The sequence below is a fragment of the Pavona decussata genome, unplaced genomic scaffold (assembly GCF_977016875.1).
Source record: "Pavona decussata unplaced genomic scaffold, jaPavDecu1.1 SCAFFOLD_322, whole genome shotgun sequence".
Taxonomy (NCBI): Eukaryota; Metazoa; Cnidaria; class Anthozoa; order Scleractinia; family Agariciidae; genus Pavona; species Pavona decussata.
Genome location: NW_028145712.1, coordinates 187501 through 209639, shown reverse-complemented (window position 1 = coordinate 209639; position 22139 = coordinate 187501). Strand labels below are relative to the sequence as shown.

The 22139-nt window shown below is 38.8% G+C and overlaps 3 protein-coding genes across 4 annotated transcripts in view; all 3 read left to right on the top strand.

Annotated features, from left to right (window-relative positions):
* The first annotated feature begins 1443 nt into the window (after positions 1-1443).
* The window catches only part of LOC146453789 (centrosomal protein of 85 kDa-like), a 75405-nt gene continuing 54709 nt past the window's right edge, over positions 1444-22139 (top strand). Inside the window, exons 1-3 of one of the 2 annotated variants that reach the window (XR_014859418.1) lie at positions 1444-1716; positions 1947-2046; positions 2279-2793. Coding sequence is in view for 1 of the 2 variants with exons in the window: in XM_085096225.1 (XP_084952351.1) it covers positions 1651-1716; positions 1947-2046; positions 2279-2367 (255 nt within the window). In the remaining variant the exon portion in view is untranslated. Of the gene's footprint in view, positions 1717-1946; positions 2047-2278; positions 3049-22139 lie in introns of those variants that run through there. The other variant, XM_085096225.1, reaches the window with a different exon arrangement.
* On the top strand, positions 5259-16485 carry LOC146453793 (uncharacterized). The gene is made up of 4 exons (XM_085096178.1): positions 5259-5529; positions 9240-9902; positions 10867-11412; positions 14603-16485. Exons 1-4 carry the CDS (start codon positions 5325-5327, stop codon positions 15232-15234), a joined length of 2046 nt encoding a protein of 681 aa, XP_084952304.1. The 5' UTR covers positions 5259-5324; the 3' UTR covers positions 15235-16485.
* The window catches only part of LOC146453792 (uncharacterized), a 10883-nt gene continuing 6624 nt past the window's right edge, over positions 17881-22139 (top strand). Inside the window, exons 1-3 of the mRNA XM_085096191.1 lie at positions 17881-18217; positions 20100-20762; positions 21516-22064. Of these exons, the coding sequence (XP_084952317.1) occupies positions 18013-18217; positions 20100-20762; positions 21516-22064 (1417 nt within the window). The 5' untranslated portion in view covers positions 17881-18012. The remainder of the gene's footprint in view (positions 18218-20099; positions 20763-21515; positions 22065-22139) is intronic.

The window sequence follows — 22139 nt, the reverse complement described above, 5'->3', positions numbered from 1 at the left end:
AACCAAGTAGCGTATACTAGTAACTAAGTGGTCACTTAGCTATTCCCCGAAGGAGACCTGTTAATACAGGCTCGACTGTAGCTGTTTAAGACACTCAGCACTATAAGTTCGTCTGCCTGATGATAAAGTTAAATCCTTCCACGAAATCATTTACTCAGAAAACAAAAATGACGTCAAACGCATTACCTTGATTATCCCATAACTGATCTTCTTTGTGAAGTTGGTAATTGTAGAGACACGTAGAGAGGTAAATGTAGATTTACTGCTACAAATCATTTGCGGGACACCACATGCTAAGTAACCTATTAAACTGAAAAGATTCTTAATTTTTGGAAAAATTCAGATTGCTGCCCACAACCAAGATTTACTGGAAGAGAACTTAAATCTCTCTGTCTATGGACAGGTATCCAACTGTCAGGATGGAAAACTGTTTCTGATACTCACTGTGCGTGTTATTGGCAAAAGTCTATGTTAGGGCTCATCCCGTTAGTGCTTACTTTACGGCAAAACAATGGCATTTTACGGAAAGCTCATGCCATATTGCGGCATTTCACTGCTGTTTTTTTGTCTCAAATGTACCATTTGAGAAAAAAAAAATCTCTAGAAATATCAAACATTCTATCGTTAATAAATGTCGGTGAGTTCTTCCAAGAATGAAAGGGGAAGAATACAGGTCGGAGTGGACGCTATAGTATTTCCTTGATGTTAACGCGCGTTATTCGTTGTAGTTGAACAGTATTTGAAGCATAACAAACCACTTTCAGGAGTGATGCAAATGGGCGTAATACTAAATGTTCAATGTGAAATGTGACAGCCAGGTCTCCCGATACACTTTTTTATGTAAGAAGGTCTAAGTTCTTAAGATGTTCTTAAAGGGGAAGTATCATGGGGTTTTTGGCGTCTTTTGCTAAAAATGATGAAATAAGACCTTCAATCAGCTGCCAAATAATTCTAGAATGACGAGACGAAAGAAATCAACTCAATTCTTGAAAGGAACAACTCTTGATCTGTTCTAGCGCATTTTGGAAACAAAAATGCAAGAACTTGAAAAACATTAGCCTAACATTTTTCAAGTTTCAATCCATACCGCCCTAAACTATCTCTGGCCAGAGGCACCAATCGACAGTTTTATTGCACTGGGGTGATAATTTATAACAAACTTGACAATTATTTCTTTGTTTCTGCTGAGAGACAAACAATTTTGGGTTTTGAAATGACAGCAAATTTGCGTGATACTTCCCCTTTAACCTAACTGTTATAGATTTCAATAAATCTATGCGGATGTGACCAAGACACCTATCAAAGAACAATTTGTGCCAAAGTGTGGTGTCTAGCTGCTTGTGGTATGCTCTGTTGCGTGACTTACATGTACTCTAGTGCTGGGTACAAGACATTTGGTCAATATATTATATAAATGTCCTTAACTGACTCTCAGTGGGTAGTGTTCTTCTTCGTATGTTCTTAAATTTTAGTTAATCTCAGCCTCAATGTTCTTATAAAGTGAAAGGTTCTTATTAAAACAAACAAAAAATAATAATAATATAAAAAAGAGAGTGTAGTAGAAAATGACTCCGAGCAGACGCTGATCTTACCCTGTTTGTTAAATGTGTGAGATATGCTTATTTTTTTATAATTCTGTATTTGTTTTCTATGCAACAGCTTAAAAAGCTGAGCTCTAAAGAGAAATTGGAAGTACAGCGAAAACTGTGGAAAGAGGTAAGAATATGATTCCCAGACTAAGTTCTTCATTATATCAGTCTTGCTTGAGAGAAATCAAGTAATAAATTATTAATTACAAACTCTAATGTCTAGTGCTTATTTATTGACCGAGAAAACCATGCAAGCTTTTTTAAACTAGTCGTATCGTGTAAACCAAAGTAAACTCAATTGCTTCCAACACTCGGCTGAAAACACTCTGCCAGTCATAACTAACTCATTTCTTTCAGCTGTCAGACTGCACGTCTGAGCTCAAAGCAGTGGTTCAAGTTTGTCGAGAAAGAAAGGAAGGCAAAGACCCTGACATGTCTGGTCTGCTAGGTCTCCGATGTGAGTTCACTTGTATTTTAGATATTAAAGATATGTTTTGAGTTTCTTTACAGCGCAACTGGCTACAGCTTAGTAACAGCCGCCGCACGTTACAGTTGTGTGCTTATTCAAGATACTGGCGGTGACAAACAAGGAAAGCTAGTGGTTTTCATAAAATGAGGCGAGGCTTCGTGAAATCAGAGAACTTGTGTTGTCGATAAATATTCTTACTTTTCCTGTGATTGTTTTTCAGCTACATCAACAGACGAAGAAGAAAATGAAAGTAACAAATCTTCAGACCACGTTGATGCGATACAATCCAAGATAAACGGTGTACCATGAGCAGCTCCGGCTGGACGTGGAAAATCTAAGAAAATTTATCTCTGATCAATACGCGGAGGACATTGGAAATAACTGCAGAATGCAGTGAATACAACGACGTATGGTACAGCTGTTGGGTGAGCCCACGATTTATACCAGAGACGTTGCTTGGTAACATGGCGCAGTCTTTTCAGCATTATACTAATAAAGGTTGAATATTTCATTGGGTCAGCGTTTCTAACTTTGATCAACAGCTAATTTCTTCTGAACATTTAAAGAAAGAGATGTGTTTTGTCTGGCATGTGCGTCTTTGAGAAATGGCCTGGCTAAAATTGTGTCATGGCTAGAAACTGAATGCAGATAAATCGAAAATATCCTTGGTGGTAACTTACTTCCATTAATCTCAGTGTTATTAAATACTGCTTAGCTTACTGAACTAAACAGAAGGTGTATTTGTTTTCTTCTCTTCCTGTCAACCGAATAAATCTCAGTTTTGTTTCTGTAAGATGTTACGCACATACTCGAACGTTACTGCCACCTTGTACCGCGTAATTAACAGCACCACAGCTCAATTGCTTTTATGTGAATGAACATAGTTTAGGGTTTTGTCCGCAGACTTGAAACTAAGAACAGCATTGCACAGTATACGAAAGAGTTCTGAAGCATACGAAATAGTACCGAAGCATACGAAAGAGTTCCGAAGTAAACGAAAGAGTTCCGAAGCATACGAAAAAGTTCCGAAGGAAACGAAAGAGTTCCGAAGATACAAAAGAGTTGGACGGAAGCATACGAAAGAGTTCCGAAGCACAGACCCATTCCGAAGGAAAGTACTAATCGACAGTTTTTGTTGAAATGTTTTGAAACACGAAAAGTTATCGTCACAGTACGTGACTAACGGTATCACTCTTGGATGCGACGAGATTAGATATTAGAAAGACTTTAGGATCGTGTTCACGGTAAACGGCAAACGTCATATTCGCATTTATGTTTCCTCAAAAGAAACATTGAATATACGAGAATGGAGCAAAATAATTCTGACCTTTTCGTTTGCCTTTTGTTGTAAACGTGATCCAAAATCTCTCTCTTATCAAACTCTTTCACTCCCATGATCTGAATGTTAATTCTCCTGACTGAAAGCCATACATTTCTTTTAAAAGTTAGTTCAGAGAATTTAGTGTTACTGATGTCAAACAATGTCACCTAGTTGATGATATTCTTTATTCTCCTCACCTGTCTGGTTGACAATGTATTGATAATGAGAGGAGAAATTACATATTGATCACTCCTGAGAGTGAAAGGATTAAATGAGTGCGAGGGGGAAAATGTCTGTCTTGGATTCCTTCGTATTTATCTAAGAAAAGAATGTAAACATTAGTTATAAATAAAATCGCAGAAAAAAAGTGATATTTTTCTCACCTTATGTTTTGTTTATATTTGTAATGAATAATTTATTGTAATCTAGATATAATTACAATGTAACAATTATTACGTTTTGTTGGTGTTTTTCAAATGATAGTGTGAGTATAGGTCGCATTTCTGTAAAAGGAGACTAAAATTTATTAAATGCCGACAGAAACATGACAGTTTGAGTTATCTATTCGAAATCTTCTAATTTCGAAGCGAAGACTGACCAACTGGCCCGATAACTATTTTTCCAGCTCCAATTCTTATCAATCGGTGGCAATTTTTGGTGCAATCTGTCCAATGTGTTTCGTAAAACAGTTTGCGGCATGGCAAGTTATTATACTAAGATTATCAAGAAACGGTACCCTGGTATACAGCTATTTCAATTAACGTCGTCGGATAAAAGCTTAAAGCTTATAGACATCTTCAAAGAGGCTACCTCCTCATCCACTTGATATCCTAACATTTCTTTCATCCAAATGGCTCACCATCGTATATCTTCACTGGACGGACAAGGCATAGCTGATTTTGATGAACTTATTCATAAAATCCACAGAATCTTGAGGTCTTGTCTTACAGCTTTATACTTTGATTTGACAAAGTTAATTGAAATAGCTGTATTTCAGGAGATTCATGGAAAGATTTCCGCATAGCCCAATACATTAATTATACATGCACCACTCTCATACTAACCCTCTTCCAAAAACAACGATCATAAATAGAGTTTGAGTGGCAAAATGTATACATAATTATGATGGGGCTGTGCAGAAATCTTGCTGATTGTTTTCAATAAATTTTTGACGAGTGCATTTTGAGTTCTGGGATAATAGATGATCGACGCTGTCGACTCAAGGTGGCTGGCAACAGTTTCTAGAACTTTCCAACACTTATACTTTGGCGAATCAATACCACCAGTCTTTATTAAGTGATACAACAATAATGATATCAAACAAACAATGCCTAATCATTGGCAAAAAAGTGATGGTCGTGGTCTCGACGTACATAAGGTTACTAAGACAACAACAGTATGACTTGTGGTTATAAAAATTACCCTTATTATTATTATTATTATTATTATTATTATTATTATTATTATTATTTAACATGGAACTATTATCAAGATGTTCAGGGACAGCTTTTTGCAAAGTTTAGAAGCGTTGGCTCATGTAGGAGGAGGTTGAACACTGAACACTGAATTGGTTGAATTATGTGAACACCTCATTTCCTAAAATCCTTAATCCACAACAAAGCTCCCCCGTCCCAATTGAAGTTACACTTTGCTGTTCTTGAATATGCAAAATTTGTTACTAACAATAGTCGGCCTATTGCTGAAATTAATAGGATTTGACCCCACTCACCCACTGCCTTCTCCACAGATTACACGTGAAAACCATACTTATCAGAACTGTGCCAAAACACGCTTGAACTTTGCCCAGCGTTATGACATGATAAGCAATTAAATTCGAAAGTAGCATAAAAACTTGGCAAGTTGTCTATAATCGTGATAATTGCCTTGCCCTTCAGACAACAAACACCCTTGCCTCGAGAACTGCGTATTGCTGAAATTGTCCAAAATGACCGCTCAAAAGCAGAGATCGCCTTCATTTGCAACTTTTATTTCTATTTTGTCAATCGTGTTGTACTGCGCCGGATTTTTGAGAGTAGAATTGGAGTTGAACGAACACAAGGAGAGATTAAATGCTCTTGAAAACGCCGTCGTAGAGAATAAGCCGCCGACAAGCGAACCAAAGCACGCGAAAACAACAAGAAATGTTCCTGGTAAGTTTGTACTCAGTACTGAGAATCGCTGTAAAATTAAAAGAAATAGCGTCATGGTTTAGTGCTATTGAAAGCTTTCCTTTTGGATTCAATCCACAAATTCAAACCTGAAAACTGTTTATCACAGCACAGTAAACAGTGCAACGGGATCTGGGCACATTCTCAGTCAGCGTTAACTTGAATATTCCCACTGTGTCCTTGCTGTACCTTATAGCAGTTTTTGCGGACTGAAACATTCAGTAAAGCTCTACCTCTGCCACTCATGATTATTTAAAGCTTGTATTTGAATAGTTAAACTTGAGAATTTTATTCACAGTCTTAAACTGCCAGAGCCACCACCCAGCAAAATTAACATCACCATAGGAAAGAACAAAAGTGCTCATCTCACCAGCTTTCTTTCATTTCATTCATTCATCGTGCGTTAGAGCAATCTTCCATCAAAGGAACTGCATGACCAGGGGGGGGGGGGGGGGGGGGTACTACCCTATATAAGGTATAGAGGTATGTGCTGCCCCAAAGGGTATGGTTTTTGAGCTGTTTTGGTCTGAAAACGGGTATGGATTTTGACATTTACGGTCCGAAATCGGGTAGAAAAGAAGACTCAGTATATAATTATTTGCGATCGTTATCAGGCCTTACGAATTTGCACGGGTCCATCATATTCAACAGTTAAAATGTGTCGCGCTAAATGTAAATGTTCTAAGATTTCTTGCTTACGCAAAGACTGATGTTACTGCCATTAAGAGAAAGCTTAATGAGAAATAGTGATTTTCAAATAGTGGCTTGCTCGCCAGGAAAAGGAAAGGACGAAATAAAGTCAAGGCCTAAGCAAAGGAATGTACGGAATGTTTGCGAGTTGATGTCCTTCCTGTCTGCTCTGACAAAGAAAACAGACGGTGATGAAGTTAAGTTCTAGAATCAGTTCAAAAAAAAAAAAAAAAAATCAGAACATTGCCAAAAGCTGCACAATAATTATTCTTCATGGTGAAATATGAAAAGTTCCTTATTCGAAATACATCAATTTAGCGCTATTACGAAAACTGTAAAAACTTATCGGAAGAAGCTTTCCTATAGCGTTAATTAATAAGAAAGAATCAATCTACCAATGAGAATAGTCATATTTATTGCGTTTTTTTTTGTCATACGAGTGCGTGTTGTCATTGGCGTACGGGAAAAATTTTGTTGAGGGGGCTGAACATAATTTGCCCGAATGAAACTTGTTGGTCACAGATGCACAAGATGATTCTTTCGTGACGTCAAGTTTTCTTCGCCATACCGTGAGAGCACGGGCATTCAAAATAGTGCAATTATTTTCGGTAAATCGAGATCAACATTTCTAAAATACAAAACCATGAAGCGAGAGATAAAACGTACCCATTTGAATGAGCTCTAAAAGAAGTATGAAGAACGATTACTTCGAGACCCAAATATGTCAATAATCCTTTGTATGTAATTCTGCATTGTCTTGTTTGCATACTTTCTTTCAATGTTAATAACGGCGATACTGCTAAGTCGGTCTTTCTTGTCCCATTGTGGATCTTAAATTAAAATGTCTTGATGCGGCGAAGGGCGCTGAAAGACCTTTTAGCAGAGCACGAAGTTGCAGGAATTGTGGCCAGGATGGAGGCAACTTTATATAGAACAGGTAAAATGTCATGGAGACCATTTTGATGCATGGTCTTTACCATCACGGGTGCGTTTTTTCTCTGGCATGGGTCCCCGCAGTCGTAGTTTTCAAAGATTGACTTCTCACTTTATAGCACTTCACTATCCACGCCATAGAAATTTGATACAGTTTGGATGTTGTTGATGCTTGGAGAACGGCTGAATACGATTTCACCCAGTGCGCACAAAACCTCCTGGTCATTGCCCTCAAACCTTGATTGAAGTTTACAGTGACGACTTCGTCAATACTTGTGTAATAACCGGTAATACGAAAGTGGTCTTTTGCCGTCTGTTGTGAGCTGTCGTTTGCTGCAGCAGGTGTCTTACCAGTAAGGCCCTGAAGTCGGCATGATGGTCTGGTTCGTGGCACCTTGGCATCTCTGAAGGCAAATTTCGTACTCTTGATTCCTATTCTGATTTTTTGCCCTATAACGTCAGCATGTGACCACATCTGAGTGAAGCTCTCTTCATTGCGACAATTGCTCAGTGTCTTAACGACAGCATCAGCAGTCTTCTTGGCAGTGATGACATCCATCTGTTCTCCCTGTAGATATCTACTCAAATTATCAGTGTTGGATAAGATGAGCTTCAAAACCATCAAGCCATAAACTTAAAGTCACAAATTGAGTGGAGAAGCGAATTACTTTCGTTGTAGGTCTTGAGATCGCGATCCTTTGATAAAGTGACCACGCCTTCCATTATCCTCGGCACTTGCTCTACAATCGTGGACAATTCTGGTTAAGAAATCTGAACGCTGCCCACCAAAAACAATTATTTCCTATTCCTCCCCTCGAATTTCTACAAGTTACTTCTCCCTCGCCCCCCCCCCCCCTCCCCCTATACAATGTTGCTTTGGGAAGTGCTGATTGCCGGGAAACTGTTCGTGACCCACCAAACAACATTGAGTTGTGAGGAGGGGGGCGGGAAAAATATTGTCGTTCGATTGTTTACTTGTAAAAACGCTTGGAAGGGTACGTTTTCTTCACCGTTTTGTCCACGATTGTAGCACGACCCAAATCAAGTTATTACAAAATAGAATATTTTTTACTATGTCTTTGCCCTAACGGTACATCCGTTTTGCCCGAGTAATACTATTTTTTTTTCCGACAGGGGGGGCTGCAGCCCCCTCAGCCCCCCCGCCCCGTACGCTGATGCGCGTTGTCTTGAAACGAAAGGTTTGGACGCTCGCGAGGCTCACTTGCTTCGCTCGTGAGTATCCATGAGTTCAACACTTCGAGCCTCTCGTTTGATTTAAGAGAAAAATATTAAGCCTGAGAAAAACCGAATGTTTTGCAGTGTAAAAATACTCTAAACTGGCAAAAGCTAGAAAGATCTTTATTCTAAGTTTCTAACATGAAAACTTTGACCTCTGAACTAATACATTGAAATACTGAGGAATCGCTCCTGCCTAGAGACGACAGAATACAGGGTTAAAGAAAGTTTATGAGTGGAAGGGAATCAGGATAGAGTGAAAACCAACAGAACTGCTCTCATCTTCAGCAGCATTTCCTCCCCTTTTTCCTTTACCGCACGAGAGCCGCGCAGTAGTCGGTCACACCCTACTACCGATTTAAGCAAAATACATGACAACTATTCTTTGGTTCCTAGATATTTTGAATTGTGTCCCGTTTTAACCCAGGACCCATATTTGTGTAAGCTAATACGGTGTTTTTTTTTTTTCGGATACTTTATCTAAAAATTTAACTTGCAGAAAGTTTTAGGAAACGGAATGTTCAGTTTCCCAAATTACAAGCTGTTGTTTGCTTTACGAAAATGGAAGTTGACCTTATTTCGCATTTTTAACGAGATATTTGCGCCTCCGAAAACGAAACTAGCTATTAGATTTTTAGTGTTACAAAATTTTGAGCAGGCTGAGATTTTCTCAAAGGGTGACTTAATTTTTCTCCGAATTACAGAGGCGATTAAGGCGAAATGAACCTTTGGGTGACCTTAAGGTAGGCAATGAGAGTTGGTGGAAAAGCGACTCATATGACAACAATCCTTAAAAATACTGCATCTTGTTATCTTTCCTTATATCATTCTAGAACTTCAGCTCTATAAGCCAGATAGAAACAGGCGAAATGCCGACGTGATTAGAAACACTACGAAATCGAAAAACACTGTGGACACGATGAATAAAGAAGTAAAACTTTTATCCGAGTTGAGACAGCGTCTCTGTCAATCAAAAAGTGCCACGTGCCCGTCTGGTCCCCCTGGTCCTCCCGGTCCACCTGGACCACGGGGACAGAAAGGAGCCCGGGGACGAAGAGGGCACAAAGGAAAATCCGGAAATAAAGGAGATCAAGGTATCATGGGATCGCCGGGGAAGAGTGGTAAGCAAGGCATTATGGGACCTGTGGGGCCTCAGGGAAAAGTGGGACCTAAAGGAGATATGGGATCCGCAGGTATGCTGGGAGCTAAGGGAGAACCTGGAGAATCGATTTCAGCTCCTACTGTTGCTGTTTCTCCTACAAAGTTGACTGTTAACGAAGGCGGATCAGCCTCGTTTCAGTGTTCAGCCAGTGGTAATCCTGAGCCTGCTGTAGTGTGGAGTAAATTGGACAGTCAGTCTGAAATAAGTCAGTCAGCGGTTTTAGCAGGAAGATTGCGTTTACGAAATGTAAAAGGAAGTGACTCTGGCGTTTATCAATGTTCAGCGACAAACATCCTGGGAAAAGCTTTGGTAGTGGCTCAATTAGAAGTTAATGGTAAGTCTTTTAACTTTGGTTAATTAACAAATGAGCAAATTTCCACCTGCACGTCAATACCAAAAGATAGAGACCAGAAAACAGAAGAACGCACTTAGGCAAAACAACTGTGTTAACCTGAAATTCATTTCCTTATCGCTAAGGAAATTGCTGGCCTTACCAATAATCGTATTTCATTTTAGTCTTTAAAAAAATTCGTTCACTGCTAAAGGGTCCTGGCCTGACAGTTTTCAATCACTTTTACCAGATGACGATCAGCTAACTTAAAACGTAAACAACTTGCCATACAACGTGCCTCTTTTGTAAACCATTTACAAATGGAAATAGTTAATTTTCTTAGCGCACTAAATTACTATTACAATTTTTTAATGTGTATATCACATGTCAGCGCTCTGTTTTCAACATTGCGTTTAGAAATTGCTAGCTAATAGACTTAATTTAAGCCTTGTCCAGCTTCGTTGCGCGTTTGGAAACATAATTTTGTAATTTTTTTTTTAAATTTAAGGCACCTTAGCATTTGAACTGTCAGCCTCACCAGAAATTGTTTAGGAGCTAAGGCGATTGAAATGCTGGTAAGAAGGGTGAGATAATAACACAAAAAAATGAATCGCCGGTTTTTTTACGATTGTGTGGCACAGGTGTTGATCGGAACGTTACGACCGCAAGCCAGCTGGTTTTCATCAGTAGATGGTGTCGGCTGGCTTTGTATCAATATAAGTAGCACCGTGCTTAATGGCGCATTTCGATCCTTTCATAACATGGGAAAATAACTTTCACATATGAAGCAAATCATGAAGCTGCTGTTGTCGCAAGCCTGATAGTTATGAACCCTTTTTATGAGACATTTTCTATTTGCCTTAAAGCTTAGACCATAGCCGCTAAGTACAATTCATCATTGATCCTTTTACCAACATTCCACGTATACGATTTATTTGACAAGGGAAATATCTTTACTTTGTTGCAGACCATCCTTTTGTTTCACTTCATCCGGGTCCTGTGTACGTCATCGAAGGAAACAACGCTACTCTTCCAACCTGCCAAGTGACTGGCCATCCTACACCAATTGTGACGTGGAGCAAGTCTTTTGGTCAGCTGCCTCAGACGAGGGTGCAGAGCAATAACACCGTTATGAAACTTTTTGACGTCCGTAAAGCTGATTCTGACAGCTACTTCTGCACGGCGACTAACCTGTTAGGAAGTGCTGTACAGAAAACTCTTTTAGTAGTAGTCTCCCTTCCTCGCCTCACTATTAAGCCACCTGCTAAGGTTGTTGCATTTGTTGGTGGCTCGTTGACATTAAACTGCAGCGCTACTGGTGATCCACAGCCAGTCATCAGCTGGAAACGACAAGGAGCACAACTGCCAGTTGGACGGAGTCACCAGCAGATTAAAGGCGCTTTAGTTATAAGAGACACTAAAAACGAAGATGCAGGGATTTACATTTGTGTTGCGAAAAGTGCTGGAGTATTTGGCGTGGAAAGTGTGACCGACGTTGATGTTCAAAATAGAGGTAAGTATAAAATTGGACATCAAAGCCCAGTTGTTCAAAGCCTGGTTAAGGTAATCCTGGGTTAACATGAACTTAAATTCAAGTTTAATGCCTAACCAATAAAGATTCTTTCAAAAGATTTTTATCCCTAAGTTTTGACTTAGACTTTTCTTTACCATTTGTTTACAGTTAGCTCTTGAAAACATTGAAAATAAGCGAGAAGAAAACCTCGGTTAATATTTAATCAGGAATTTGCGTTAATCGGCTTTCGAACAACCAGGCCCAGGAAAACTGTTAATAATGAAAACAGCAAAGGTTGGTACATATATCGTGTTTTGTAGCGTCTGCTTTCAATCACCTGTCAAAAACCGTAATTTTGTGCTCTCCATAACATCCACCTTAAAAAAAAAAAAACTGGGTGCGATGTTGAGGTTCAGAAGCCCTTAAAAGGTGAGTAAGGACGGTGCTTCCTAATACAAAGGAATTTTTATTTTGCACACTATGACTATGCGGGAATAGCAGACTACTGCAAGGGATATTGATGTTCATAAAGAAAATAAGAAAGAAAAAATTAAAAGCAACAATAATTTAAAACACATTTCTATATTTGGCATTTTGTTTTCAAAATTGCAGCTTAATTATCTCTAGAACAAAATGGGAGGTTACGGCCAATTTTCTTGTCGGATTGCAACAGCCCTTGCTAAGATCTTCTTTAATTTACGGGCATAGGCATACACCGCCGCGCAAAAATACTTTTAAATTGTCAGAGTTTCTCGGCCTTCCCAAAATATGCACCACATATGCATAGTATCAAAGGTGGCACCGCCCTAAAAATTGTAAATACGTATACAGCTGTTACGATAAAGGTTGTCCAAAAAAAGTGTAAAAGGGTACGCGACAATGCCGAAAGGTAGTCTGGGAAATACCTAATAAATTTCAAAAAATGTTCAGCATCCATATTTTCCGCCATCTCAAGTCTTCGCTGTACGGTCTAGGCATTGTCCCGAACGTTTTTTTTGAACAACCTTAATCGAAACTGTTGTATTCTGTTTTGTATTGTTCAATCGCCTGTCAGCTTCATACGGCTGTTTAGTGGTTGACAATCACATAGTAAAGCTCAGATGTAGAATTGATCATGATCCGTGGCCAATATCTTTTCTTATTACACACGGCAACGGCGAAGAAAATAAGGAGGGCTATATTTCCACCCCGTGCCCAAAGGAAATGCCAAATGCCGGAGAAGGAAAATGCCATTTCAGTTGAAAAGAATTATTGCAGTTATGCTGTCTGAATTTGAGTTGTGTAATTGTTTGAAAAAAAAATGGACCACTTAAGCAAAACCTGAACTAGATTATATTTGCGGATGTGAATTAGGCACGGAAAATCTCAAGGTACGCGAGTGCTTGGAGCGTAATATGACACTAGGGCTAATATGATTCATTTGCCGTATCTTCCATGTGCCGAACGTAACGCATAAATTTTCTTAATGTGATGATAAATTTGACGTTATCATTAAAACGCGTCGCACTTTACAATCAATCAATCAATCAATCAATCAATCAATCAATCAATCAATCAATCAATCAATCAATCAATCAATCAATCAATCAACCAATCACGTATTATCAATCAATCAATCAGTCAATCAATCAATCAATCAATCAATCAATCAATCAATCAATCAATCAATCAATCAATCAATCAGTCAATCAACCAATCATGTATTATCAATCAATCAATCGGTCAATCAATCAATCAATCAATCAATCAATCAATCAATCAATCAAGCATGTATTATAATACTAATAAGAAGTTGAATTACAGTACAGTTCCCACCCGAAGGTAGCGAAGCTGGTGGAGTCGGCCGTGAAAGCAAAATACACCAAGACTTTCAAAAACAGAAAAAGGAAAAGAAAATTGCAAAACAATATAATATAGGAAAAGAAATTTATACAATACGTACAATACAATAACATAATAGAATATAGGAAAATAGATAGGTGATTTACGATAACAGTGGCTTATTCCAGTGTTATTTTGGTTCCTAAAAACTGGCAGTTATTTTGACAATAATCGTTTTTAAGAGGGATAGTCATCTTCATTGTTTAGTGATTCTAATAAGAGTGCATGGATTTTTCTATTAAAAGACGTTTTGGGTAGAGAGCGCAAGTTGACTGGAATAGAATTCCTAAGACTTTAGACTGACTGAAGATAACACCTTGAAAATATTATCTCAATTCTCAACTAGACTGGATATTACGCCGATGTTTCTCCTTTGGGAATATCTAAAAATTTCTGTCGAACGATGCTATAAAGGTTTTCCTCTGTCTCGATATACATATATATATGGGATTTTGGAATCTCACCATGAGAGTTAAAAAGTAGGCATCACATTGGGTGACTTTCAGAGAAAATACGCCCACTTATTAGAGGTTTTTTTACACAGATGATTTTGCTACCTTGACAGAAACTTTTACGGTGATTTTAAATCCCCTGCATAAGTTACCAATGAATTTAAGTACGAAATCACAACCCCTCGCCCAGCCCCCCTAAGCACAAGATGTCTTATCACATTCGGAAACAAATCGATGTATAATCGTAGCGAAGATCGTCAATGATTAAGAGCACAAGCGATTTGAAATCAAACTTTGCTGCAAAAACCGCCGCTAAGATAATATGCCTGCAGCTTTCGGTGTGAGGAGTCACAGCGAGTTTGCAATTTTGATGTAACAGAAGCAACGCTTTTAATTGGGGAAAAAGAGAAACAACAACAATAACGATAACGATAACCACGACAATAGCAAAAACAAACCTAAAAAGGATAAAAAATATCACAGAAACAAACAGACGAAAAAATACTCAAAAGGAAACGTCAGTGAGTGTTAGGACATATGTGCCTTGTTCAAAACTGCTTTCTTAAATTTCAATTTGCCCACTACTGGCAACTTTTTGGTGTGATTCGTGGCAATTTTACTGTTGTTGTTGTTGTTGTTGTTGTTGTTATTTTGATGCCGAAAAAATAAAACTACAAAGAAAACTTGACCCAGTCAAGTTAATTGGGCCAGATTCATCTGCTGCACAGAAATAGTTTAATGGCTATTGTTATCCGTTAACGTTATTAAATCCAAAGCTTGATAATAGTTCCGAATGTTCCATACTTTAGAAACTAAATATCGGTATTTACGCAAGCATCTAAATTTTGTTTCATCAGATTGCTCTGATCTATTAAAATCAGGCCATACACAGAATGGAGTGTACTCTGTGAACCCAGACGGCAAAGGATCCTTCACCGTGTACTGTGACATGCGCACTGATGGTGGAGGATGGACAGTGTTTCAAAGAAGACAAGATGGCTCGGTGGACTTCTGTCGGGGCTGGAACGATTACAAATCAGGCTTTGGTCAGCCGACGGCTGAGTTCTGGTTAGGAAATGACAAGATTCACAGGCTGACGGCCTCTAGACCCAGCTCTCTACGAGTGGAGCTGGAGGACTGGAACGGAGTTAGAGTGTATGCCAAATATGGCAGGGTGAGCATTGGTGATGAGCAGGCGAAGTATCGACTTGAAGTGAGTTCATATTCAGGGACAGCAGGAGATTCGCTCATACGTGAGCATAATAACATGGCGTTTAGTACAAAAGACAGAGATAATGATAGGTGGAGCAGTACAAACTGTGCTGTGCGATACTCTGGCGCTTGGTGGTACAACAATTGCTTCTACTCCAATCTCAACGGAAAATATGTGGGGAACAGGAATGATGACCGAGGAGCCTCGTGGTATCACTTCAGGCGAAATTATCTTTCACTCAAATTCACTGAAATGAAACTGAGGCCACCATTCTGAAAAGAATATAAGTTGCGAATTAAATGTTCGTCATTAGGTTAAAACAATAGAGTATGAACACGACATAGTACACTCTTTTTCTGATAAGAACCGTTTGACAATTTAGTCTATATTGTCCAATTATCCCAAATAATAGGTGTCTTGGTCACGTCCGCATGTACTTATTGAAATACTATGAGAGAGAACTAAGAACATCTTAAGAACTTTTCAGGCTCAAATTGTCCATAAAAAATAGAACGTTCAGCCTTAGCCCCAAAATTAGACGTTCTTATATAAAAAAAATGAGTGTAATCAATAGATTATCAATTAGATAATCCATCTTTGATTATTTTTGACGAGTACACCCCAACACCATTATTATTGCATAGGTAATATGTCTTACGTTAGTTTGGACTAAACCAAAATCAAAAGTTTTTAATCATTAGCTCGTAAAATATACTGATACACTCGCCTCATATAGTACATTGCAACATATATTTTCAGGAAAACAGTGAACGTTCAGTGCAAAAGTGTTGAACGCTCCTTTGAAGGACCTTGCTTGACCATGAGTATTACTCAAAGCTTTCAGAACGTAAATATATATCGTAGAAACTGAATACGGAGATCAAAGTCTAAAGTAGATCCAACCCTAACCATCGATTCTCAGTCAGATATTTCTGACTATTGAAGACAGCGGATAATGTTCCTGTATTGCAGAGATTTAAGAAAGAACAACTCCTTACGGAACCAAGTTTTGATCATCCATGATTGTGCTATATAGGGAAAAATGTGAACGGATAAATAAATAAATAAAGAAAGAAAGAAAGAAAAAAAGATAATGAAAGAAAGAAAGAAAGAAAGAAAGAAAGAAACATTTGAAGTGGAACACTGTATAACATGACTTTTAACACACCTCAAGTGGATACAAAAACAAATTGTCCCGAGCGGAAATCTAACCCACGTCTCCCAGTACCAGACGGGAGACAACCACGCTGGCAACTTGGCCACTTTGCCACTGGACGTTTTCTGTGGAATACCTGTGTTTCATTGCTTTTGATAAGAAGCCATGAAACACAGGTATTGCTCGTAAAGAAAACGTTCCGTGGAATGGCACACTAATGATTTAGTTTTTGTACTGTTTGTACTTAGAGTTTTCCTGGTTTCGAAACATGTTTTCTTCTGATTTTAATTTTCAGTTTAACAGCATCTTTTTCGTGATTGTTAAGAGAAGAAAAAAGAACGGTATCTTCTCCTGTAAATAAGGTTACTGACTCAAGTCGGACTCGGGAGTTTTTTGGGAATAGTTCTGTTTTTGAATTAGTGAATGATCATCGCAGTTATGTACGCAACTTAAGCAAAGAAAGCCTGATCCGAATCAAAAGCGGATCGAGAATTAAAATTCTTCTAGAGCTGGTTCGGTAATATAAGAGTAATTGCCCAGGGGGCTTTTCTCGTTCTTACGATAAACTTTCGCCCACGAAAATCCCATCTACCCGAGTAACTACCCCTGGGTCTCAGAGGATGTTTTGAAATGTAATCACACAGAAAAAGAGATGTACTGTTTGACAAAAGCATAAGGGGGTTGGATTGACCACTAGTGCATTAAACCTCCAACAATTATTACGTTTTGTTGGTGTTCTTCAAATGACAGTGTGAGTATAGGTAGCGCGTGATTCAATCGCATCTCTGTAAAAGGAGACTAAAATTTATTAAAAATTTATTAAAAATTTACTGCTGAGAGAAACACGATAATTTGAGTCCTCTAATTCCGAGCCCCGCCCACAAGCGAAGACTGACCTACTGGCCCGATAAATAAAATTTCAACTTTCAATTTTTATCAATCGGTGGCAATACTTGGTGAAACCTGTCCAGTGTGTTTCGTAAAATTTAAAATGTAACTTTCCAAATTAAAGCAAATTAATCTTCCGCTGAAAAAGCATACTCGCAAAACACAGTTTTCGGCACGGCAAATTATCATACAAAGATTATCAAAAAATTTCGACAAGTGCACCTTGAGTTTAAACTGGTATAATAGATGATCGGCGCTGTCGACTCAAGGTGGGTTGACAACAGTTTCCAGAACTTTCCAGCTTTGACAAAACATTACCACCACTGTTTATCAAGCGATACAAAAATAATGGTAGCAAACAAACGCCTAAACAATGGTGAAAAAAGTGATGGTCGTTTTTTTGACATACACAAGGTTACCAAGATAACAACAGTATAACTTGTGGTTATAAAAATGACCCACATTTCTTTTTTTTATTTCAAAAGGAAAATTAACGAAAAAAAACTTTACATGACGTTTCACATGACGTTTCCATTTATTATTATTATTATTATTATTATTATTATTATTATTTATATTATTATTAAGATGTTCAACGACAGCAATACGCAAAGTTTAAAAGGATTGGTACATGTAGGAGGAGGTTGAACACTGAACATTAAATTGGTTGAATTATGTGGACACTTCACCTCCTAAAATCCTTCATTCGCATCAGAGCTTAAAGTTACGCTTTGCTGTCCTTGAATATGCAAAATTTGTTACTGACAAAGGTCAGCTGAAATTAATAGGAATTGACTCTTCATAGGCTTTCTCCACAGATTACACGTGAAAACCACACTTATCAAAGCTGCGCCAAAACACGCTTGAACTTTGTCCAGCATTTTATGACATGATAAGTAATGAAAATAGCAGAAAACTTGGCAAGTTGTCCATACTCGTGATAATTGCCTTGCCCTTGAGACAACAAACACCTTTGCCTCGAGAACTGCTTATTGCTGAAATTGTCCAAAATGACAGCTCAAAAGCAGAGATCGCCTTCATTTGCTTCCGTTATTACTGTTTTGTCAATCGTGTTGTACTGCGCCGGATTTTTGAAAGTAGAATTGGAGTTGAACGAACACAAGGAGAGATTAAATGCTCTTGAAAAGGCCGTCGCAGAGAATAAGCCGCCGACAAGCGAACCAAAGCACGCAAAGACAACAAGGAATGTCCCTGGTAAGTTTGTACTCAGTACTGAGAATCACTGTAAAAGAAATAGCGTCATGGTTTAGTGCTATTGAAAAGCTTTCCTTTTGGATTCAATCCACAAATTCAAACCCGAAAACTGTTTAGCACAGCAAAGTAAACAGTGCAACGGGATCTGGGCCTATTCTCAGTCACTGTTAACTTGAATATTCACACTGTGTCCTTGCTGTACCTTATAGCAGTTTTTTTCAGTAAAGCTCCACCTCTGCCGCTTATGATTATCTAAAGCTTATATTTGAAAAGTTAAACTTCAGAATTTTATCCACAGTCTTAAACTGCCAGAACCACCACCCAGCAAAATTAACATCACCATAGGAAAGTACAGAAGTGCTCATTGAAATAATGACCCTTGGGGATTTCATTAACATCCTCAATGTACGTTATAGCAATCTTCCATCAAAGGATCGAGCAGCATGAAGACTCAGTCTTGAGATTTTATTTGCAATCGTTATCAGGCCTTACGAATTTGTACGGGCCCATCATATTTAACAGTTAAAATGTGTAGCACTTAACGTAAATGCACTAAGCTTTCTTGCTTACGCAAAGACTGGTGTTACTGCCATTAAGAGAAAGCTTACTGAGAAATAGTGATTTTCAAATAGTGGCTTGCTCGCCAGGAAAATGGAAGGACGAATTAAAGTTCAGGCCTAAACAAAGTAATGTACGGAATGTTTGCGTGTAGATGTCCTTCCTGTCTTCTCTGACAAAGAAAACAGACGGTGATGAGGTCAAGTTCTAGAATCAGTCAAAGACAAAAAAAAATCACAACATTGCCAAACGCTGCACAATAATTATTCTTCATGGTGAAATATAAAAAGTTCCTTATACGAAATACTTCAATATAGCGCTGTTACGAAAACTGTAAAAACCTATCGAAAGTAAGCTTTACTCTAGCGTTAATTAATAAAAAAGAATCAAACAACCAATGATAATAGTCATATTTATTGCGTTTATTTGTCATATGAGTGCGCGTTGTCTTCAAACGAAAGGTCTGGACGCTCGCGAGGCTCGCTTGCTTCGCTCGTGAGTATCCATGAGTTCGACGCTTCGCGCCTCTCGGTTGATTTAAGAGAAAAATATTAAGAGAAATTACCGAATGTTTTGCATTGTAAAATACTCTGAATTGCCAAAAGCTAGAAGGATATATATATATTTTTAAATTTCTAAAATAAAAACTTTAACCTCTTGAACTTATAAATGCTGAAGAATCGCTCCAGCGTAGAGACGACAGAATGCTGAGTTAAAGAAAGTTTATGAGTGGAAGAGAATCAGGATAGAGTGAAAACCAACAGAACTGCTCTCATCTTTAGCAGCTTTTCCTCCCTTTTTCCTTTCCCGCACGAGAGCTGCGCAGTAGTCGGTCGCACCCTACTACCGATTTAAGCAAAATACATGACAACTATTCTTTGGTTCCAAGATATTTTGAATTGTGTCCCGTTTTAACACGGGACTCCTATTTGTGTAAGCTAATACTGTGGTTTTTACGGATACTTTATCTAAAAATTTAACTTGCAGAAAGTTTTAGGAAAGGGAATGTTCAGCTTTCCGAATTAACGAGCTGTTTTTTGCTTTACGAAAATGGAAGCTGACCTTATTTCGCATTTTTAACGAGATATTTGCGCCTCCGAAAACGAAACTAGCTATTAGATTTTTAGTGTTACGAAATTTTGAGCAGGCTGAGATTTTCTCAAAGGGTGACTTAAGATTTTCCTCCGAATTACAGAGGCGATTAAGGCGAAATGAACCTTTGGGTGACGCTAAGATAGGCAATGAGAGTTGGTGAAATAGCGACTCATATGACAACAATCCTTAAAAATACTGCATCTTGTTATCTTTCCTTATATCATTCTAGAACTTCAGCTCTATAAGCCAGATAGAAACAGGCGAAATGCCGACGTGATTAGAAACACTACGACATCGAAAAACACTGTGGACACGATGAATAAAGAAGTGAAACTTTTAATCGAGTTGAGACAGCGTCTCTGTCAATCAAAGAGTGCCACGTGCCCGTCTGGTCCCCCAGGTCCTCCCGGTCCACCTGGACCACGGGGACCGAAAGGAGCCCGGGGACGAAGAGGACACAAAGGAAAATCCGGAAATAAAGGAGATCAAGGAATCATGGGATCGCCGGGGAAGAGTGGTAAGCAAGGCATCATGGGACCTGTGGGGCCTCAGGGAGAAGTGGGACATAAAGGATCCAAGGGATCCACAGGCATGTCGGGAGCTAAAGGAGAACCGGGTGAATCGATTTCAGCTCCTACTGTTGCTGTTTCTCCTACAAAGTTGACTGTCAATGAAGGCGATTCAGCCTCGTTTCAGTGTTCAGCCAGTGGTAATCCTGAGCCTGCTGTAGTGTGGAGTAAATTGAACAGTCAGTCTGAAATAAGTCAATCAGCGGTTTCAGCAGGAAGATTGCGTTTACGGAATGTAAAAGGAAATGACTCTGGCGTTTATCAATGTTCAGCGGAAAACATCCTGGGAAAAGCTTTGGCAGTGGCTCAATTAGAAGTTAATGGTAAGTCTTTTGACTTTAGTTTATTTATAAATGGGCAAATTCCTATAACACCATATAAGGAGCACATGATTGACGGACGCGAATCGCCAAATGCTCGCGGGAGTTTTTATTCGAACCCATGACCTCTTCGATGCCGGTACAGTTTTCAGTCACCTTCACCAGATGACGATTATGAGCTATCGCACCCGAGCGTAAACAACTGACAATACAACATGCCTCTTTTCTAAACCATTTACTAATGAAAATAGTTAATTTTTCTAGCGCACTGAATTACTATTAGAATCTATGTTTAACATTTAGTTTAGAAATTGCTAGCTACTAGACTTTATTGAGCCTCCTCCAGCTTTGTTGTGCGTTTGGAAACATTTTGTATTCTTCAAGGAACCTTAGCAACTGAAATCTCAGCCTCACCAGAAATTGTTTAGCAGCTAAGGCGATTGAAATGCTGATAATAAGGGGGAGATAATAACATAAGAAAATGTATTGTTTTTTCTCACGATTGTTTATCACAGGCGTCGATCGCAACGTTACGACCGCAAGCCAGCTGGTCTTCATCAGTCGATGGTGTCGACTGGCTTTGTATCAATATAAGTAGCACCGTGCTTGAAACGACATGAAACAGTAATATTCACAAATGAAGGAAATCATGAAGCTGCCGCTCTCCCAAGTCTGATGTTTATGACCCTTTTTTTCAAGAGACTTTTTCATGTACATGATTTATTTGATACGTGAAATGTATCTACTTTGTTGCAGTCCGTCCTTTCGTTTCACTTCATCCGGGACCACTGCATGTCATTGAAGGAAGCAACGCCACTCTTCCAACTTGTTACGTGACTGGTCATCCTTCACCAGTTGTGTTGTGGAGCAAGTCATTTGGTCAGCTGCCTCAAGTGAGGGTGCAGAGTAATAACAGCGTTTTGAAACTTTTTGATGTTCGCAAAGCTGATTCTGCTGATTATTTCTGCACGGCTACTAACCTGTTAGGAAGCGCTGTACAGAAAACTCTTTTAGTAGTAGTCTCCCTTCCTCGCTTCACTATTAAGCCACCTGCTAAAGTTGTTACAGGTCCTGGTGACACTTTGACATTGAACTGTAGCGCTACTGGTGATCCACAGCCAGTCATCAGCTGGAAACGACAAGGAGCACAACTGCCAGTTGGACGGAGTCACCAGCAGATTAATGGCGCTTTAGTTATAAGAGACATTAGAAACGAGGATGCAGGGAATTACATTTGTGTCGCGAAGAGTGCTGGAGTTTTTGACGTGGAAACTGTGAGCTACGTTGAGGTTCAACATCCTAAAGGTTAGTTAAATTGGATATCGGAAACATTGTAAATTCGCCGGAAAAGTCCCGTTATAAGCAGCCACTTTCTGGACC

Bases quoted from the DNA above. Each gene is read 5' to 3' on its own strand.
- LOC146453793 (XM_085096178.1), top strand. From the start codon at position 5,325: ATGACCGCTCAAAAGCAGAGATCGCCTTCATTTGCAACTTTTATTTCT. The intron at 9,903-10,866 runs GTAAGTCTTTTA...ACTTTGTTGCAG, and splicing joins GGCTCAATTAGAAGTTAATG to ACCATCCTTTTGTTTCACTT. The intron at 11,413-14,602 runs GTAAGTATAAAA...TTGTTTCATCAG, and splicing joins CGTTGATGTTCAAAATAGAG to ATTGCTCTGATCTATTAAAA.